This window comes from Pithys albifrons, chromosome 24 (genome assembly GCF_047495875.1).
Source record: "Pithys albifrons albifrons isolate INPA30051 chromosome 24, PitAlb_v1, whole genome shotgun sequence".
NCBI lineage: Eukaryota > Metazoa > Chordata > Aves > Passeriformes > Thamnophilidae > Pithys > Pithys albifrons.
In genome coordinates, this window is record NC_092481.1 from 7,512,167 (window position 1) to 7,531,899 (window position 19,733).

Genomic DNA, 19,733 nt, shown 5'->3' on the forward strand with positions numbered 1-19,733 from the left:
ACTGGGTGTTCCTGGTCGTAATAAACCCACCGACTGCAAAGACAAACAGCAAACCCTGCCAAGGGCAGGGGGCTGCAACCACCCCAGGGACCCACTGGATCAGCACCCAGAGTGGCACCTCCGGGTTCTCTCTCTGGAGACAAACCCAGATCTGCTGTTGACACCTTCCTCTTCATTTAAAAAATTTCTCTGTATGTGTTTGCAGGCACTTGGGGGCTTTGCAAGTCGCTGGGATGGAAAGGAAATACCCTCCCTGGTAGCCCTGGTGTGAAATATCCCTCCTGGAGCAGGGCCAGAGCCCAGGAGGGGCTGAGGAAGGGGCTCCCGGCACCACTGCGAGGGCATCACCAGGGCTCTGAGCAGGGATGGAGAGCCCGCCCTGATCCCTGCCCGTCCCCGCGCTGGGCACCGCAGTGTGGGCAGAGCCAGGACTGGGGGGATCCAGCCCCGAGATTTCCTTGCCCCCAAACTTCCCTGCATGGTGGGGCTGTGGCAGCGCTGTGCCAGGGGCAGGGGGCAGGGCAGCACCCTGGCGCTCCCACCACTCTGCTGACCACTTTGCTGCCCTGATTCCATTCACGGAATGGTTTAGTTGCCCACCCAAGGCCCCAGGGTGTGTTCCCGGGCCGAGCCGGGCTGGAGGCGCTCGGTGCTGCCTGCCAGGAACCGGGAGCTCCTTACCCAGGAGAGCAGCACCTGTGCCATGCCCTGCCTGAGCCCGGGGGCTGGAGCGGTGCGGGGACACTCCCAAACCAGCCCCCTCCGTGCCAGAGCGGGGCAGCCCGGGGGGAGCAGCGGGTCCCTGCGGGGCTGGAGGTGCCCGAGTGGGGCTGGCAGGAGGGGCGGCTGTCCCGGGTGTCCCGGCTGTCCCCGGCTGTCCCTGGTGCCGCCAGCCCCGCGTGCCCGCCCCGCTGGCACTGCCCACGCACAGGTGTTTCTTTGCCCGCGGCGCTCACCTGGGGATGTGCCCGAGCGGCCCCGCACACACGGGGAGCACCCTCGGCTGCCCTGCCCGCCCCTCCCGCACTAATTAAAGCTCCTATCAGCCCATCTCATGCAATCCCAGGGTTAATGAGGCCTCGCCCTCCCGCCTGCCCTGCCCCGGCGCTTTGAAGTGGAGCTGCTCTCGCGGCCCGAGTCTGACAGCGCGGGGTGCGCAGGGACCCGACAGCCCGTCCTAACAGCGTTTTTAGCCTCTGTGGGTTAAGCCAAAAATAAAGACTCACATGAGCCTATTTTAATTTAAACTCTTCTGATCTCCTGGCCCAGCCCAACCCCTGTGCAAGAAAACACCTTCCCTGCATCCCAACCTGCTGCTGCTGGGACTGAACAGTTACAGGGACACTTGGTTTGCATGGAGTAAATAAAGTGCTGAATGTGATTGAACTGCAGAACAGCTCTCCAGGTGTTTCTTGGGGCAGTCAGCACTGTGAGAAGCAAAAGGTCTCCCTTTTGTGCATCTCTGAGAATTAAATGGAGAGAAAAAACCCCAAGAAAATCCTATATATAAAATATACATGCAAAAATATAAAAATATATATCTCCCCCAAGGCGTGAGGTCCCACTGAGTGAGTGGATGTGAATGACGTGCAACCAAACACTTTCCCAGACACCCTAATGAATTTTCCATGTTTTCCATCATTTAGCTTCTAAATAGGCAGTATTCACAAAAACACCCACCCCAACCCAACAAACCCCCCATCCTTTCCAGCAGGAGGCCCTGCAGAAGGATTAACCCTCCACAGATGCCCACGGAGATGGTGCCAAAGTGAGAATCTCACACTGGACCAGGAGATGGGTGTCCCTGTTTGTGGGTTCAGGGGGTTGTGGGAGTGCAGGATGGGTGCTCTCCACCCCTCTTGGCCATTTGGCCCCATTTCAGAGGAACAGGATTTCATTCCTATTTCAGAGGAACAGGATTGGGCCTTCCTGATGTTGATTGCTCGTTTGTGCAAGGTTCGTTAAGGGTTTGATGAGGACAAGGGATGGTGAGGCCAAGGCAAGAGCCAGAATCCTTCTATATTCTCTGTAGCCTCCAAACTTTTGCAAGTTAAAAGAGTATTTACTAAGGCAGTTTGGACACTCCAGAGTCATTAAAACAGAGGCTGGGGTTTAGTTTGCTGTGGAATGAGAATGTAGTAAGATTTTACTGAGACTTTTGTTAGCTCTGATCTCAAAGGAAATAGTCTTCATTTTTCCTAGGAGATTTTTTAGCCCAAACTCCAGGCATTTTAATATCTGAATGCTCAAAAAATAGTCTTCCAAGCTCCAGTGATTTTTTTCCCCTTTCAGTTTGCTGTTGCAAAAGAAAACCCAAACATTCCTGCTCTGAGTGCCCCAAGTTGTTGCTTCCAGCCCTGTGTTCAGCATTCCCCTGGAACAGTGGGGGCCCTGGGGTACCTGTGAGCTTTTGGGAGAGGCTGGTGCACCCCACTGCCCACACTGCCATGCTGGGGACCAGCTTTCACATTCAAATTCATTAAATTGGTGCAAAACTTGTGTATAAGCAAGACATGGTGGCAGCACATTGGATGCTGTGCATGGTAGGTGGGCCATATAAAAACATCACCCAAATAATAACGCCCATATGAAAATAATGCCCATATAAAAATAATACCTATATAAAAAATAACACCCATCTGGCCCTCAGGTGTTGGGTATATTTAACCCCATCACCTCCCTGGGCCCCCCAGCTGGATTTTAGCTGCTCCTGTGTCCCCTCTGTGCTGGTTTGGTCCAGCCCCTCCTGCTCCAGCCACATTCTCCCCCCTCTGGCATCACCCCATCCACATCAGCCCCAAACCCCCTTGTTTTGGGGCTGGCACCCCACTGACCCCCTGGATTCCATGGGTGGCCCAGGGTGTGTCAGTACACAAGGCCCTTGTTATTCCCACTCTTTTTCTTTTGCCTTTCCTTCTTCTCTCTTCCCATTGCAGCTTTAACTGAGGCTGCAAGAAAAGCCCAGCTCAATTTGGAACAGAAAGTTCCTGTAAATAACAGCTACACCTCGGGGTGTTTCCTCTCCCAGTAGCTGTGAAGAAAAGGCAGTTATGTCTTGGGTTTGCCTTGGAACAATTTCCGCTGGCCAGGGCTCTGGAGCCAGGGCTGAGCATTTATTGTGGTTTGCTTTGGGCTTTTCCTAATTCCCCCCCCCCCCCTTTTTTTCCCTCTTTCCACTCCAACACTGCTGTGGGCTGTGCTCACAGAGATGCTGCACAGAGGAGGCAGAGCAGTGGCTCCAGCACGTCCTCCCTGCTCTGGGCACGGCGCTGGCATCGCCCTGGCACTCCTGCCCGGGATCATGAATAACTCCAGTGCTGAGTGACTCGGCTCCTCTGGAGCCACAGCCTGCAGTGCCTTGGCATCACATCCCATTGGAGCCTGGGGTGTTTCACTGCTGCCTTTTCACTCATTTGGGTTCTGGAGGCGAGTGGTGAGTGCTAAAGGGTTTGGACTTGGCCCGCCTGGGAGTTTGGGTCCTGCTGAAGATTCGTGCTGGAGCTTCTGTGGCTCGGGAAGGGGCCCAGCGATGACAGGCCGAGGGCAGGGGGGGATGCTGGGCTGGGGTCAGGGATCACCTTGCCAGGTCTACCCCGTGCAGGGTTAGTGCTCCAGACCCACCTTGGAGAAGGATAAAGAGGTTTTCTCAGAGCTTGGGTCCCCCCACCCCACCCCACCCCAGCACATCCCTGCCTGCCTTCCTCTCTGGACACCCTTGTGGTGCCACCTTGGGCTAAACTGTGGCTGAAACCAGCCACGAGTACCCTCCAAACACCAGATCTGGGCACTGTGGGGTTTAAAGAGGTGCCAAAATTAGACCCTGGAGAAAGAGCAGTGTGAGGAACCTCCCTCTGCACCAGGGCACAGACCTGCTCCCCCCAGGAGAAGTGAGCAGGCAGAAGGCATCGGGCAGACTTGGAACCGTATGTTTATTATTCCACATGGAAAGTCATCAACATGATTACACAGAGACCTGGCTCTTTAATCACGTACATTGGATAAGAACATCAACACCATAGTGAAAAGCAGACCTGCCCCTGTGCCATGGCATGCCAAGTCCCACCCGCTCCCAGTGGAGCCCGACTGCTCCTGTGGAGCCAGAGACTCCTCCAGCCACAGCTCCTTCCAACGACTTCAACAGGAGCAGACCCTCCTCCTGCTGCCCCTCTGCCCCCACTCCCCAGTGACAAGTGCTACAGGTTAAAAAGTTGGGCTACATATTAAATATAGGGCATTACCTTCAAGTAGGGCTGGTAGTTTACACAAATAACCACATTTTTTGGCATCACTAGCTTTTTTTTTAATGTCCATCATAAGACACCATTAATAAAACCAACAACTTCAGCCTTCTTTATTACAAAGATCTTTGTTCCCATCTCCCTAGTCTGGTGTTATTTTACCCTGCACATACAAGTATTAGAAGCATTATTAAGAATCGTATCCTTCAACACAATTAAGAATTATATTATTATAACAAATAAGACCAAAAATTAGATTTTATAGTTAAATATTCTGTGAGCCAGACAAAGGGGTTTTCCTGTACAAGCGATTGTGCATTTTTTAAAAAAGCAAATTATAGTGCAAAGCAAAAAACATTGGCCTGTCTCGTGACCATTTGCATACAATAGAGGTGCATCTATTTACACCTTCACATGACAATATGTCATAAAACCAACATTGTTGCCATTCTTATTATTTTCTCTCTTTAAATTCATTACTAACAGTCTTAAATTAATCTAGTACTACAAATGCCTTGTTTCCTTTGTGCTTTCAATCAGTGGATGACAAGTGTAAATGCATCAAACACAGGCTGCCGTGGTCCAGTTCTGGAGCCGGCGGGTGCTGAGCGGTGCCCGCTGGCACCAAGGCAGGTGAAGGCTGCAGTTTTGCTGGGGTAAGGCTTATTATTATTATTATTGTTACTATTATTGTTATTTAAAGGAGTTGTTCTTGAACTCATGAGTGGTCATTGCAGCTTTCACACTGAGCCAGTACGTGCTGCCCCAGTCTCACCATGGTAGTGCAATTGCAACGCTCTGTGCCCTGACCGAGGGCTGAGAAGCTGCCAGCTGAGACCTGGGGGTGGGCAAAGTGCTGGGATGGTGTGACTGATGTGAGGCAGCTCTGGCATTGGAATTGCCTTCTGTTCATAGAAAAAAACAAGCCCCAAAAGCTCAGTTACTGGTGGCACTGGAGGCTGGGACTGTCCGTGTCCCGCTGCTGCAGGAGGCTCTGGAGGGCAGTGGGTACCAGAGTTACACACCCTCAGCCCTGCCAGGATGGGGAATCCTGAAACCAGCCCTAATTCCCATGCCAGCAGAAAGCCCAGCTGGCCTGCAGGAGGTGACAAACCCTTGCACTGTGCATCAGGGACAAACCACTGACCTGGCCTTGCCAGAGCCCATACGGCCTCTCAGGCTGCCTCTGACTCCCACCATGGCCCTCCTTGGTTGCACCCATGAGGGTGTCCATGAGCCCTGGCTCCTCTAAATGCCACCAGATGCAACCAGTTATTCATGGGCTGATGGTACCCTTAATGCCCCTTCTTCACCTTATTCATCTACAGCAAGATCCCCATGCTCTGGGTCACTTGAGGGGAAGGAAAGGAAAGGAAAGGGTGAGGGGATGTAAAAGACTAGATAAGATCCCTTCACAATATTCCCACCACCAAGAGCAGAAACTGCTCCTGCCTCCAAATCTCAGTTAGAGCTTTCAATATGTACTGACAAGAGTAAGTCAAAATAAAAAGTCATGTTAAACCCCTCTGGGTGAAAACATGGGAAAGAATCATAACAGAGCCATGATGCTTTGTCACCAGCTGCATGTGTTGCCACTCAGAGAGGATGAAAGCAGACCCAGAGAGCAGTGATAAGGCCATGCCAAAGGCTCCCAAGTCCCTTTTGCAGCTTAAGTGCTTGGAAGGGAATCTCATCCACCTTGGATTGTCCTGAATGCCACCTTGACTTCAGTCACCATCACTGAGATTTGCTAAGAGGAGCAAAGAACTGAGTGGTGAGGTCAGCACAAAAGAGCAAACAAACAAAACAAAACAAAACACCTTGCATTAAAAGTACACCTTGTATGTAAACATAGAGAAAAGGGGCTGGTCAGGCACAGGATCAGCCACGTTACTGTTTTAACAATGACGACAATGACAAAAAATGAACAAGCAACCTCTGTCATCAACAGCAAATAATAATAGTATTAATAACAATCCCATCACAGCTCTTGTTCACGTGGCTGGTGCCGGCTCAGCCCCGCTGTGCCCGATCCCCGCGGCTGTGCTGGAAACCCAATGGCTCTGGCATCAATTCTGGAGCTCTTTCGTGGTCAGGGACCCTGCACCAGTGGGGAGGAAAGGAAAAGAGACAATGGGATTTTTTTCTTTTCTTTCTCTTTTTTTTTTTTTCAGTTCAGTCTTCCTGCAGTGGCAGAAAGATGGTTTGGGCAACTCCCTGGTCTTTTCTCTTCTCTGAACCATTTTGCAGAGGAAGGGTGAGATTCTCCTCGCTCTTTGTGTGGGAAGAGGTGTGAGTGAGATGACTGAGAAGTGTTCTGCAAGAAACAAACATCTGATTCCACACATCCTTTGTTTTTCCCTATGTACAATGCACATACTTAAAACATACAAAAGGAACCACATCAAGTGACAAATTCAAGCCTCGTGGATGTTCATCTTGAAATGTAATGCAGGTCCTGGTCCATCTTCACTTGATGTTTGCCCATGTTTGCATGCAGAGGATCCTGGTTTGCTTTTGGTTTGGGAGACTTTGGTTTACCTTTTCCCAAGGCATCACTTTGCTCTGGTCACTACCCAAAGGAGCAACGTAACAGCTGCTGATTGAGTTAGAGCCATTGGTGCACAGTTGAGCTGTCCTAGTAGGGTCTCCAGACTGACTCATCCATCCTCCCAGTAGTCGTCATGGCAGTCGGGGAGTTGCTGTGGCTCCCGTCCGCATCCACGCCGTCGCTCTGGCTGCCCAGGGTGGGGTTCATCAGGTTGTTCCCTGCCGAGGCGCTGGTGCAGGACGAGAGCATGCGGGTGGGCGAGCGCTCCCCGCCCGCCACCATGGAGAACTGGTAGGAGCCCGAGGACGTGCCGTAGTACAGGTGGTAGGGAGAGGGGTTGGCCTGGAAGGGTCCGCTCTGGTTCTGCGTGGAGCCGGGGTAGGGGGGCGGCAGGTAGGTGTGGTGGAAGCGCGTGGTGGTGGGCATGCTGGTCATGCTGATGCCCCCGATGCCCGTGGCCGAGGGCGAGGCGGTGTAGGGGAAGGCGGCGGACATGGCGCCGGGGTAGTGCATCCGCGGGTCGGAGAACCGCGTCTCGGTGAGCGCCGGCAGTGCCGGGAAGGAGCGGTCGAACTGCCGCGGGTCGGAGAAGGGGCTCAGGTCCGACGTGCCTGGCGGGGGCAGGAAGAAAGGGGGTGGTTAGAGCACTGTCCTTGAGGCTCGTGGAGTTTGTCCTATAGCCCAGGCCATCCCCTTCCCAAGGAATTCAAGTCAGAAGGAAAAGCATCTCTTGGACCTCTCAGGGAAGAGAGCCGGGAAACTGAAATAAAAAAGTAAAGAAAATCCTACACTCATTTGTTTAAATTGTTCCCATTTCCTGTTCTAAAATTTGTTGTTTCCTATCCAAGAAGGGACACGACTAAGCTGACTTCTCTAGGGGTCTATTCATCTCCAGCAGATTAAAAAAACACAGCCCATAAACACAGCAAAAAGCTGTTTAGCCATTACATCAGCTGTGTAGTAAATAAATGGCTGCAGGCCCCAGACAGCCGGGCCCTGGGATCCTCCGTGGTGTACACACACACACGGCTGGGCAGGAAAGGCTGGAGCCCAGAGCAGCCTGCTAAGCCTTCTTGTGGGTGGCCTGTTCGTGCTGATACCATCAGGGCAGGGAGCTGATAAACACACAACTGCAAACTCCCAAGCTAGAGAGCCACAGTATCCCCATGGTTGAGTTCTCTGTGTATTTTTCTCCTTCCAAGAGGATAAAGAGAGTGAGAAATTCAGGCTTTCTTCTGCTGGGGGAAGGGAGAGTTGGAGCAGCCCAGTGGGGCTGTTACCCCCTTTTCTAAACACAAAAGGGATCACAGTCATCTTGGAACTGGAGAGGGACCTTTGCTCAGTGCCCTTAGATTGTGTCTTCCTACAGGAAGCCCAGCTTAGAGGTGGGAGTCCACACCAGATCCTTTGAGGACCTCAAGGTGTTCCTGTGATTCTCTCACCTATCCCAAGACTGGTGCCATTCCTTACAAAGGCCAGACACCTCTTTGTGCATCAAGACAGAGAGTAAAAAGATTTGCTCTCCAAGGAAGCAGCAAAGCCTCTGTACATGAGACCTCCACAGCCCAGGCCAAGTTCCAGCACTGGCTGTGCAGAGGACATGTCTAGAAACACTGTGACTGCACATTCCTCAGCCTTGTAACATCCCTTGTGAGATGTAATCTCCCTGAAGAGCAATTCTAGCCCAAAGCTCCTGCACTGAGCTCAAAGCCTTGCCCAGCTGGACGTGGCTCTCCATCCTTTCTGATTATTCCCAAGACCCCTATTCTTCCCTTGCTAAGGCCTTTCAGCTGTGCTGGTGCAATCTGGCCCCAGTGACTTTTTCTGGTCACATCAGCTGGATTTTGAATCACTCAGAGCAAGAGAATGTGAGGTGAGTACTCTAAACATGCTTGTTGGGTTTAGATATGCACATACATACAAACTCATATTCATAGGATTATCTGCTCTGCATGCACAGGGATGTGTGTTTTTAATATTTATTGCAATGAAGCATTTTAACTTCTCAGGCGTGGTGTTCCAGGCCCTGAAGCATTTCCCCAGGAGAAAGCACTTCAGTTAATCCCTTCCAGCCACCTGGTGACAAGGGCACGCTCTGGAGGAGCAGGTGAGGAGGGATCTGATCCCAGCCCTCTTCCTAATCCCAGGTGAGTCCCTCAGTCAGGGCCATGGAAGGAGCAGGGGCGGAGGTTCCTCCTTGCCCTGAGCTCTGCTGTGGGCACTGGGCAGTGCCTGCTTCCCACACGGGCTCCAGGAGGGGAGAGCACCTGCTCTGTGAGCGTGGCTGTGGCTTTGGGCAAGATAAGAGAGGAGCAGCCCGAAGCTGTCCCGAACCACCCTGCACACACCGGGGCTGGCAAAGCTGCATGTGGCAGCGGCTGCCAGGCCAGGCCATGGGGCTGTCCCTGTGCCACGCTGTGTGCGGTGGCAGCGGCTGCCAGGCCAGGCCATGGGGCTGTCCCTGTGCCACGCTGTGTGCGGTGGCAGCGGCTGCCAGGCCAGGCCATGGGGCTGTCCCTGTGCCACGCTGTGTGCGGTGGCAGCGGCTGCCAGGCCAGGCCATGGGGCTGTCCCTGTGCCACGCTGTGTGCGGTGGCAGCGGCTGCCAGGCCAGGCCATGGGGCTGTCCCTGTGCCACGCTGTGTGCGGTGGCAGCGCTCGGGCTGGCTGGGAACACACAGTGCTGTGAAAGCTGCTCACAACTGCCCAGGCCAACCTGATCTTACACCTCAGTGGGACGCTCTGCCCCATCCCAAGGCCACGCGGCTGCAACGGCGGCACCAAACACAGTCAGGCATTGGAGGTTTGGAGACAGATCTGCAAGAAGCTCGACCAGGCGGGGCCTTACGGCGGCGGTGCGGCCGCCAGGGGGGGCACCGACGGCACAGCCCCGGACAGGCCCCGCACAGCCCCCGCACCGCCCGCACCGGCGGGTCCCACCAGCGCCCCGCTCCTGCCCCACACAAACGCCCCTCCATCTCCGGCACGGCCCCGCCGATTCCCCCCCATCCGCCTCCTCCGCCTCACGGCTGCCCCTCCCATCCCGGCTGCCTCACCTCAGGCTGCCCCTCCATCCCATCACCTTCCCTTCCCTTCTGTTCCTCCACCTCAGCACCCTCAGCTCAGAGCTGGCCCAGCATCTCGGCTGCTCCACCTTAGGGTGGCTCTTCCAGCTCAGCCCTCGCCTCAGGGTCTCCCATCCTGACCCTCACCTCAGGGTTCCCTTCATTGTGTCCCATTCACCTCAGAGTTCCCCTCCACCCTGGCCCATTCACCTCATGGCTGCCCCTCCATCCTGGCTCCATTTCCTCAGGCTGTCCCTCCATCCCCTCAGACTGCCCCTTCCATCCCGGCTCCATCCTCTCACAGCTGCCCCTCTATCCCGGCTCCATCCCCTCAGGGCTGCCATGGACCCACACAGGTTCAGCCACACAGCCCTGTCCCCCTGCCCGGGCTGGGGCATCGTCCCCCCTGCCCTGTGCCCATGGACATCCCCCTGGAGCATCCTCAGCAAGGTCCAGATAAAACCCCGCCATGAACTCCCCATAACAACCCAGCTCAGCAGCAAACACCCCCTGGCACACCCAGCCAGAACCAAACAGCAACCTGGAGCAAGCAACACGCTGACCAAATGCTGGGGAGGAGGAGTGGGTGAAGCTGCACCCTCAGACCGACATTCCCTTAGGAATCACAGCTAAAAATAGGCTTTAAAACCCTAACTCACTGCCCCTTCTCTGGTGCATCTCACACACATCTGCTCCATAGAGCTGCCTCCAGGATTTCCTATGGTTTCCTCACTCACTCCCCATCCAGCCCCCATTTGCTTTTTTGGACCCTGGCAATCTGAGCTTGAGTATTTCAGTTGTCCAGTTGCCAATCAAAATATTTGAAGGAAATGTTTATTTTCTTCTCAAAATCACACCAGCTGCTGCACTAACTGAATAAGCCCATTTAGCTGTAAGAATTTAACCATTGTAAGAGTGAATTGAGTCCCCCAACTACTCCAAAATCTGACCCAATCTATCAGCGGAAATGTCAATGTTTTGGATGGGAGTTTGGGGAAGTGTGGAATGTGTATTAAATAAAAGCCATGTAAAGGTCAAAGCCCTGATTAGCAATGCCACTGTCTCCTCCTTAGGGCTGAGCTGCCCAGGGGACCTCGGGGGTCGGGACACACCCTGTGATTTAATTGTGCAGCTGCAATTTGCACCTTTGGAGGACCCCGAGATCCTCCTGCACGTGGAGCTGGGTAAGAAACAGGCTTTGAAAGCTGCTCAGCCACCTTCCAGATAGAACAACGGCACCCCAGTGACACAGCAACTTTCTCTCCACCTTGGACATAATATGGGTCCTTCCTTGGGTGGGGGTAAGGAGATAAATGTGAAGAGATGCCCCTGAGCCTGCGTGTGGTGGGGCCAAACCTCAGCTGGTTCATGGGGGTAAGGGCTGGTCATGAGTGTGGAGGTGGAGAGGCTGGTTCATGAGGCTGCCGACCACAAATGTTCCTCTGGGTGTGTTCAGCCGCCTCCCTCAAGGCCATACTGGGTTTGGGAGCTGCCTTGGATGGAGTGGAACTGGTCCCTGGGCCCTTGCTAGGTCAGGAGGGGTGTATCTCCTCTGGAGTTCCCTGGAAACCTTTGAGGAGATGAGGCCCTGCAAAAGGTCTTATGGATGGCTGTGCATCCTTCCCAGTGCAACAGTGGGTGCTTCCACCACCTCCTCACCCAGGAAAACATCTGTTCTGCCTGGAGAGAGGAAAGGGCAGCAGAAGCAGCATCAGGACCTCTTCAATGCTGCACTTGGGAAGGGCTGTGAGTGACACCTAAAGAACCAGCTCGCCCAGAGCATGTGTCAGAGCACAGCGCCGGGGCCCAGAGTACAGGAGGAGATTATCAGATCATCTGGGGCTGGGCAGCGACGTGTGGAACCTGAGCAGCTCCACGGCACCCAAGATATCACCCTCTGATCCCCATCTTAGAGATGTGGTGAAAAGGCAGTGGCTGAGGAATCCAGTCAGCAACAAACTTAACCTTGTGTGTATATTACACAATACACACACACATACTCATAGTGTGTGATACATACAGAGATTAAAGGAAATTCAAAGGGAACTCGACAGTGTGGCATTCTCCAAGGGGATAGAATAGAAAATATCTTCAGCATGGCCATATATCACCATTTGAATTCCACACAATTCCTTGCAAACTTGTCATGAAAAATCTACCCAGCAGAAAACTCCCTCCTTTCCTGTCTTAAGCCATGATGACTGATGACAGTGTAAACACTAATGATACTTCATGCTTCTGTATATAACAGGCATGCATGTGTGAGAGACAGAGCAGGGACAGACATTCTAGCTCTGTATACACCTTTGGCTGTCTTTTCTCTACTAATTTCTGTGATATTTGTACCTCTAAGATATCTTTTAGCATTTTTCTGACACCTCTTCTTCTGTGCTTCCTTCCCCTGATCACAATGGCTCCATCTGGGAGCATGGAGAGGTAGGTGGCCAAGGAAGGAGACAATCTGTACAGGAGTGTGTACGAGCTGCATTTGATGTGTGAAGCCTCAGCTCATCTGTGGAGAAGGCGCCGCTCTCCTCCCCACCCACGCAGGCAGGCACTCTCTCACGCCTCTGTCACGTATGCTAACAAGTTCACTTGTTCCAAGTCAGAGCCAACTAAGAATGAAAACGGCCCCTTCCTCCCACCCCACACAAAATAGAGCAAAATATATTTTGGGGGTGGAGGGGAGGTGTTGAAAAAAAAGGAGGGTGTGAACAGCATCCGTTGTTACACACCCATGGAGGAGCACTGTTCTGTACCTGACAGAGTCAGATCACAAACGGGGTGCAAGGACTTCCTTTGCAGAGCTTGAAAAAAGAAAAACCAAACCCAAACCAAAACACAACACATGCGTCCTTATCACAGCATCACCAGGCACCACCTCAAGGTTGCCAAGCACGTTTGTGGCTCAGTTTTCCATGTGCTGCCATGCAGACACACACGCAGCCCCCAAACCTACCCCAGGGATAGCACAGGGCTCTGCTCCTGTGTCCTCTCACAGCACTTTCAATCCCATGCCAGACATGTTGGGCGGCAGCCTCCTGGTCTCTGCAGGCAGGGCAGGGAAATTCCCAGGTATTCCCAGCTCAGTGAATCATGCACCGCATCTCAAGGCCCTCTGCAAACCCTTCCAGGTCCACTGGGATGCTCCCAGCTATTTGTTGGACTCATCCTGCCCTGCTGAGGAGGACTCTGCTTCTAACTTCGTCTGGCTTTACCCAGGGCCAGTCCAGCCCATCTCCTGTGCCAGCACTGTCCTCCATAGCTCACACCAGCTCCTCTCCCTCCCCGTGTTTACCCCCTCGATGTATTTACACAGAGCAATCAGCTCTGCTCCCAGCCTGCCTTTTGCTAGACTAAACAAGCCCAGCTCTTGCTGCTTCCTCTCCCGGCACAGCCTCTCTCTGCCTTCCCCCATCCCCGAGCCCTCTGCCCACATCCCCTGTCCTGCACCAGGCTCAGCTCCTGCCACTCCATCCCAAAAGCTCCTGAATGACCTAACGGTGCTACCTGGAGCAGCTGGGTGGGCTGGAGGGAACACTCCCCTGACTGCAGGCACTGCCTCTGGCCTGCTGCACTTTGCTCTTTACCTGTATTCAAAGGGGATTAAAAAAAATTAACAAACCCTGACTACATAAAAGGAAGCTGCTGGATTTACAACCCAGCCTGCAGCCAGACCACCTTGCTTGCCGAGCAGGTTTGGATCAGGCTGATCTGCCATGGGAACCCACTGCTGGGGAGGCTGAGGGTGGTGGGACTGGGGCTCCAGCCCCGTCTCTGCTGGGGCTGCACTGCAATGCCCCCGCAATGTGGGCACTGCCCTCCTGCAGCGGGACTGTGGCTGGGGCTCCCCTGCACTCTGGAGCCCCCAGCACACTGGAAATCCCGAGGAAAGGCAGGATGGCACCGCCTGGAGCCCGAGGCAAACTCAGCTGAGCTCCTGCGAGCTCATCTGCTGTTCTGCAGGACCTGCAGCCCCCAAGGCGGCTGGGAGAGGGCACAGCTGCTCTGGGCTCACTCGGGGAAGCTCCTGCCCAGCACTGCTCTGCGGTTCATCTTGGACAGTTACACACCAAACTCATCTCAGGGACATCGCAAACAGAAATCAGAGGAGCAGAAAAGCAGTTTAAAGATAGACACAGAAGCCTGAAGGCAGGCAGGAAACCCATCTTGAGCATATTCCTTCCTTTGAGGCTGAAGCTGAATCCCACAGTATGTTTTCTTCCCACTAATGCTTGCCCAGCTTCCTTTGGAAACAATTTAGCCTCTGCCCATGGTAGAATGTTTTTATCCATTAAGAAACGGATATTTTAAAGAAACCATAAGTCAATCTGGACAGGGATTAGGAAGCAGCAATTCAGTGTATTTGCTGGGCTCATAATTCAAGACTTAACCTCAGAGCAGCCACGTTGCATTTCGGAAACAATAGGGCACTCGCTGCCTGTGCCAAGAGGCTTCTTAAAAGTAACGTAATACTTTAAAAATGTATATTTAAAAGGAAAAAGAGAGAGAGATATTTTACTTTAAATGCATATGGCGAAACATTCTGCTGATGACTGGCCTGTGTTAAAAATGTTGCACTGGCCTTAAGTAATGGATTGGGAATGAAGCTGGTTAAAGCTGAGCATTTTGCAGATCAGGAGATCTGAAGCTCTTCACCAGCAAACACAATGTCTCCCAAAAACTATTCAGCAGAAACTAAGGCTAGAAGAGGCACGATGGAGCTTGCAAAAAGATCCACCTTTTACCGTTCTCTCGGAGAAGTTAAGGGAGTTTGATTTTGTTGGAGCAATATGTGTGCAGGAGGACGTTAAGTGCATTAATCAAAGCAGCTCGCTCTGGTACAGAGTAATCAAATTTTAAACCACTTTGCAGTTGTCCTCATGAATGCAAGGCCCCTACATGTTGCTGGACAATGCACACAATTGCTTTTGAGTGGTTGAAGATGTTTCCACCACAAAGTGAGAACACAGGCCTGGCTGCGTGGGCGGTCCTGCTCTGCTGCAATGGGAATAAAACCCTTCGGCACGAACTGCTCCGAAACCCGGGCAGGGGCGAAGCACGCGCGGAGAGTCGGGGGCTTCTCCCAGGAGGAGCTCCCTGCCATCCCACCTCCCCAGAGCAAGGGGCCCTGAGAGGCAGCTGAAGGTGGACACGAGCAAGCTTCTTTAACATCTTGCTTCACTTTTGAAAGCTACTTGATTTTTTGAGCTAGAAGGCAAAGCTCAGGAGAAAGCAGCACGCAAGGCTCTGGCTTTGCGTGCCCCGTAATGAGGAACCATTTCAGGTTGACCTAAGGACAGCCTGGTGTCTGGCCCAGGAGATAGCAGAGCTGGGATTTCCAAGCCTCAGATTTACCAGACCTCGCTGGAGAACCACTGGGGCAAATCCTCAACAGAGGCAAGCGGCTGTGCCCAGCTGGAGCCAGGGAAGCGGTGCTGGATGATGATGAGGGGCTGCCTATCTGATCTGCCCAGCTGCTGGGCCAGACTGCCATCACAGCTGCAGTGGGGTGAACCCAGAATCACCCTCCTTACCCATAAAAGCAGTGCAAGTGGGAATGAAATCCGGTGTGTGGAGGGTTGCAAATGTCAATCCTGTTTGGGGACGGGCATGGGAAGGGATGGATTCTCTGCTCATCTGAGTGGGGCAAGGCAAGGCTGAAGACACTGAGATATCCTGACACTGGGCACGGGGAACCAGCACGAGAGCAGGATGTGATCTGCTTGGCCACAGAGCTGCAAACACTCTCTCCTCCCATGTTTCCTGACATGTCCTTCAGAAACAATCAGTTTTCTCTTACCGGGAGGGTTTTGGCTTGAGACCGTTTAAACTCAGGAGGATCATTTTACATGGGGACTATTTATAACCTCCAGGGGCTGCTTCACTGAAAGCCTCTGCGAGTGGCTGAGGGCCAGACTGCTCCTACTCACATCAATGTCCTTGCCGGGATCTCCCCTGGCCACGGCCTTCACTTGTGAGGGAGAAAGGCTGGACCAGGCCAGAGCAAACACATCTCCAAAGAACCCCAATTCCTCCTAAAGGTTCCACTGTCTCCTGTGTGCCTTTCTGCCTCAGAACCCAAGCTCCTTACGCCCTGTTCAGGGATTTGAGGTCCCAGAATCCCCTCTCAGTGGCCAAGGCTGTTTCTGAGCATCTCAGCTCCCAGCCTGGTTTTGCCAGAGGCGGATTAGGAATCATTTGTGCAAACTGCTTGGTCAGCAGCCCTGGAAAGCCAAGCCCCTCCAGCACACGAGCAGAGGGCTGTTGGGCACCAGGGAGGGAAAACCTGCCTCTCTGGCCCCTTTCTAATCCCTGCACAGGCATGCTGAAAACATTAAAGCTGGGGAGCACCCACATAAAGGACAGCGGGGCCGGATGAACTGCAGCCTGCCCCGTCTGTCCCTCCAACCAGTATCTCGTTGTGCGTTTCACTAATCGGCTTCTCATGTGTGTTACCCAAGAACGTGCCAAGTCGTGAGAATTACAGGCCTGTTAACTCCTGTGTTATTCTTGGCACGGGCCAGGCTCCACTTGCTTGGGTAAAAATTATGATCTTTGTGAATAAGCTGTGTGTGTGAGAGAGAAAGAGGTTGTTTTTTTAAAAAATTATGATTATGATTGGTCATAGCCAGCATTGTGTCAAAAGGACAGGGCTGAGATTAAACTCGCTGAGCAGATCCTGCTCCCAGCTACGCTGGTAAGAACCACAGTCATTTTAAGACAGTTCCTCAGCTTGGGAGCAAGGGAGCCAAGAGCAGAGCGTGCACAAACCGCCTTCTGCAGCATTCCTGGTAGTTTGGATTCACTCCGCAGGAATGATTTTAGATGGCTAATTTTGTGTGTCTCCACTCCTGCTGTCACTTGACATTTGGGAGCTTGGCACGAATGGGAGCTTGTGGCCAATTTCATTTTTTTCCTCCTTGCATTTGTGTCATCACCTGATTCTTTGCTCCAAACGACGCTCTTTGGGTTTCTGGCACTACTTGGGGCTGTGCTAATTTAAAATACAAATATTTTTTTCTTCCCCCAAGAATCTCTTTCTTTATGATGCAGCCAACGGGACTAGCCTAGAAAACGGTTTCTCTCTCTCTTTTTCAAACAAAAATCAAGTGATAATCCTACACGAAATGCCTGCGCTCTTCTCATAAACTGTGCTAATATCAATGAATATTCCATGCATAGAGATTTGCATTTCAATGAGAAATAAATTAAATTTTCACTGTAATTTTGGGCTGGGAGGAGCAGGGAAGCTTTTACAATTCAGGTAATGTTTTCCAACATGTTTGTGCACCCGAGACACCCTCTTTGCCCATGACACTGAGGTTTTCAAACATCTACGTCACTCCTGAAAATGCAATGCAAAGGCTTTTGGAACTTTTTACATAAAACCTTCCAAGAAGGACCACCTCTCGTCAAATCTCAATATGCAAACAGCTTAAATGCTTAAATACTAGTCCTGAAATCCCTGTTAGTGTCTCTGCTGATTTCCAAAGAAAAACACCACCAAGGCTAAAGATGCAAGGCTAAAGAAAAGTGTGTCTGTGTCTGTGTGACTGTGTGTGTGTGTGTGTGTGTGTGTGTGTGTCTGTGTGTCTGTGTCTGTGTGTGTGTGTGTGTGTCTGTGTGCCTGTGTCTGTGTGACTGTGTGTGTGTCTGTGTGTGTGTGTGTGTCTGTGTGTCTGTGTGTGTGTCTGTGTGTGTGTCTGTGTGTCTGTGTTTGTGTGACTGTGTGTGTGTGTGTGTGTGTGTGTGTGTGTCTGTGTGTCTGTGTCTGTGTGTGTGTGTGTGTGTCTGTGTGCCTGTGTCTGTGTGACTGTGTGTGTGTCTGTGTGTGTGTGTGTGTCTGTGTGTCTGTGTGTGTGTCTGTGTGTGTGTCTGTGTGTCTGTGTTTGTGTGACTGTGTGTGTGTCTGTGTGTCTGTGTGTCTGTGTGTGTGTCTGTGTGTGTGTCTGTGTGTCTGTGTTTGTGTGACTGTGTGTGTGTCTGTGTGTCTGTGTTTGTGTGACTCTGTGTGTGTGTGTGTGTCTGTGTGTGTGTGTGTGTGTGCATGAGTGTGTGTGTGTCTGTGTGTCTGTGTGTGTCTGTGTCTGTGTCTGTGTGTGTGTCTGTGTGTCTGTGTTTGTGTGACTGTGTGTGTGTGTGTGCATGAGTGTGTGTGTGTCTCTGTGTGTGTCTGTGTGTCTGTGTTTGTGTGTGTGTCTGTGTGTCTGTGTGTCTGTGTGTCTGTCTGTGTGTCTGTGTCTGTGTGTGTGTGTGCATGAGTGTGTGTGTGTCTGTGTGTCTGTGTTTGTGTGTGTGTGTGTGTGTCTGTGTGTCTGTGTGTCTGTCCGTGTGTCTGTCCGTGTGTCTGTGTGTGTCTGTCTGTGTGTGTGTCTGTGTGTCTGTCCGTGTGTGCACGCGTGTGCCCGTGCAGCTGTGCATACGTGTGGGGAATTATGCCGGGGCGATGGAGCACCAGACTTGGCATAAACACAGGGCAACAAGATAAGAAACCATCTGGATTAGCATGTAAAGTATGAAACACCCTTTCTAGTTGATGCATAACCATGATGTGGGTGCCTTCATGTCAAAGAAGCTGCTGGGTTCAAAGTGTGTTGCTGTGATCTCCCTCACATTCCTCCTGAAGCTGCTCAGTTTTTCCTAAGAGCTCAGATCTAATGGGCCAAAGAGTGATTTCACGGGTGCAAAAAGGTTTTCAAGGCCAAGAAATCCAAGCAACCCCCTCCCTGACTTGTCCTTCCAGCAGGGCTCCTTACCCAGGGGACAGCTGGACTCCAGCCCTAAAATGCCATCCAGAGGGAAGCTGGTTCAGCCAGGGCAGTTCCACTCCCTGTCCGACTGTGCTGGGAGTGGGAGGATTTGGGGTACAGCACCAGGCTGGGGCACCCAGCCAGTTACCTTGTATTGGAGTTTGAGCCTGGGACCCAAAGTGGCTCGGGGTGCTGAGGGATCCACGGGGGTTGGGTGTTGTTGGGGTGACTCTCATGGACTGGCGCAGCCGTTCCAGCTCCCCGTAGCGGTCGGTGAAGGGTTTGGCTTGGTCTTCTAGCTTTTGTCTGTGCCCTGGAACATGATAAAAGAGTCTGATATCTGATCAGTCACCCTTTGGCTACAGCACCCTGGTTGCACACAGAGTCAGCACAGCCTCTGTCTGTGCGGTTTGCTGATATTCACAGGGGGTAAAGGGTGGCAGCCTTGGCAGAAATCGGCTACCGGGGGGTTGCACAGCCCCAGATCGTCCAGCAAGTCAACCTTTGGTCAAGGAGCCTGGACCAGGATGCCCTGTGCCATTTGCAGTGACCAGCCTGTACCAGCCCTCACTCTCTCTGTACACAGAGGGGAGACGTGCAAGGCAGGGGAAGCCCCATCTCCTGGCAAAGTGGTGAATGGGGTACCAGCAAAGGAAATATTAAATTCTAAGTATTTTCTGCAGCATTTGCTCACGGTGCATAGAATAAACTCTAATCTTACTGCAGCCCTTTCCCAACTCTGCCCACCCAAGAGGGTCAGAGCCAAGTGGAGCTGGAGAAGGCACAAGAGGAGGGATGGGAGCAGCCTTGGTACCACACCTTGGCCATCTCACTTTGTTTCTTTCTGTTCCTTTTCTTTCTACCCATAAAACAGGGAGTCTAATCACCCACCTCCCCCAGGCAGGGCAGCAACTAATGAGCGTTTGTAAAGCTCTCCCAGCTCCTTAGGTAGCAGCTGCTGGCACAGGGCAATAATTATTAAATTTATGCTAATTGTCCCGAGGCAAGAGGCACATGAAATGCACTTGATACATAACTTTCACATTTTACTATATTAATCATCGCCAAACAGCTTCACTCTCTCTGGGCCTGATTCCAGTCTCAGTTACACCCGCACAAAGCTGGA

At 52.4% G+C, this 19,733-nt stretch overlaps 1 protein-coding gene across 2 annotated transcripts in view; it reads right to left on the bottom strand.

Moving 5' to 3' along the window:
• Positions 1-4,327: 4,327 nt before the first annotated feature.
• Positions 4,328-19,733, bottom strand: part of RUNX3 (RUNX family transcription factor 3) — a 38,197-nt gene continuing 22,791 nt past the window's right edge. The window contains exons 4-5 of one of the 2 annotated variants that reach the window (XM_071576924.1): positions 18,756-18,920; positions 4,328-7,400 (exon numbers count right to left, since the gene is read on the bottom strand). In XM_071576924.1, the coding sequence (XP_071433025.1) occupies positions 6,877-7,400; positions 18,756-18,920 (689 nt within the window). In that variant the 3' untranslated portion in view covers positions 4,328-6,876. The remainder of the gene's footprint in view (positions 7,401-18,755; positions 18,921-19,733) is intronic. The other variant, XM_071576925.1, reaches the window with a different exon arrangement.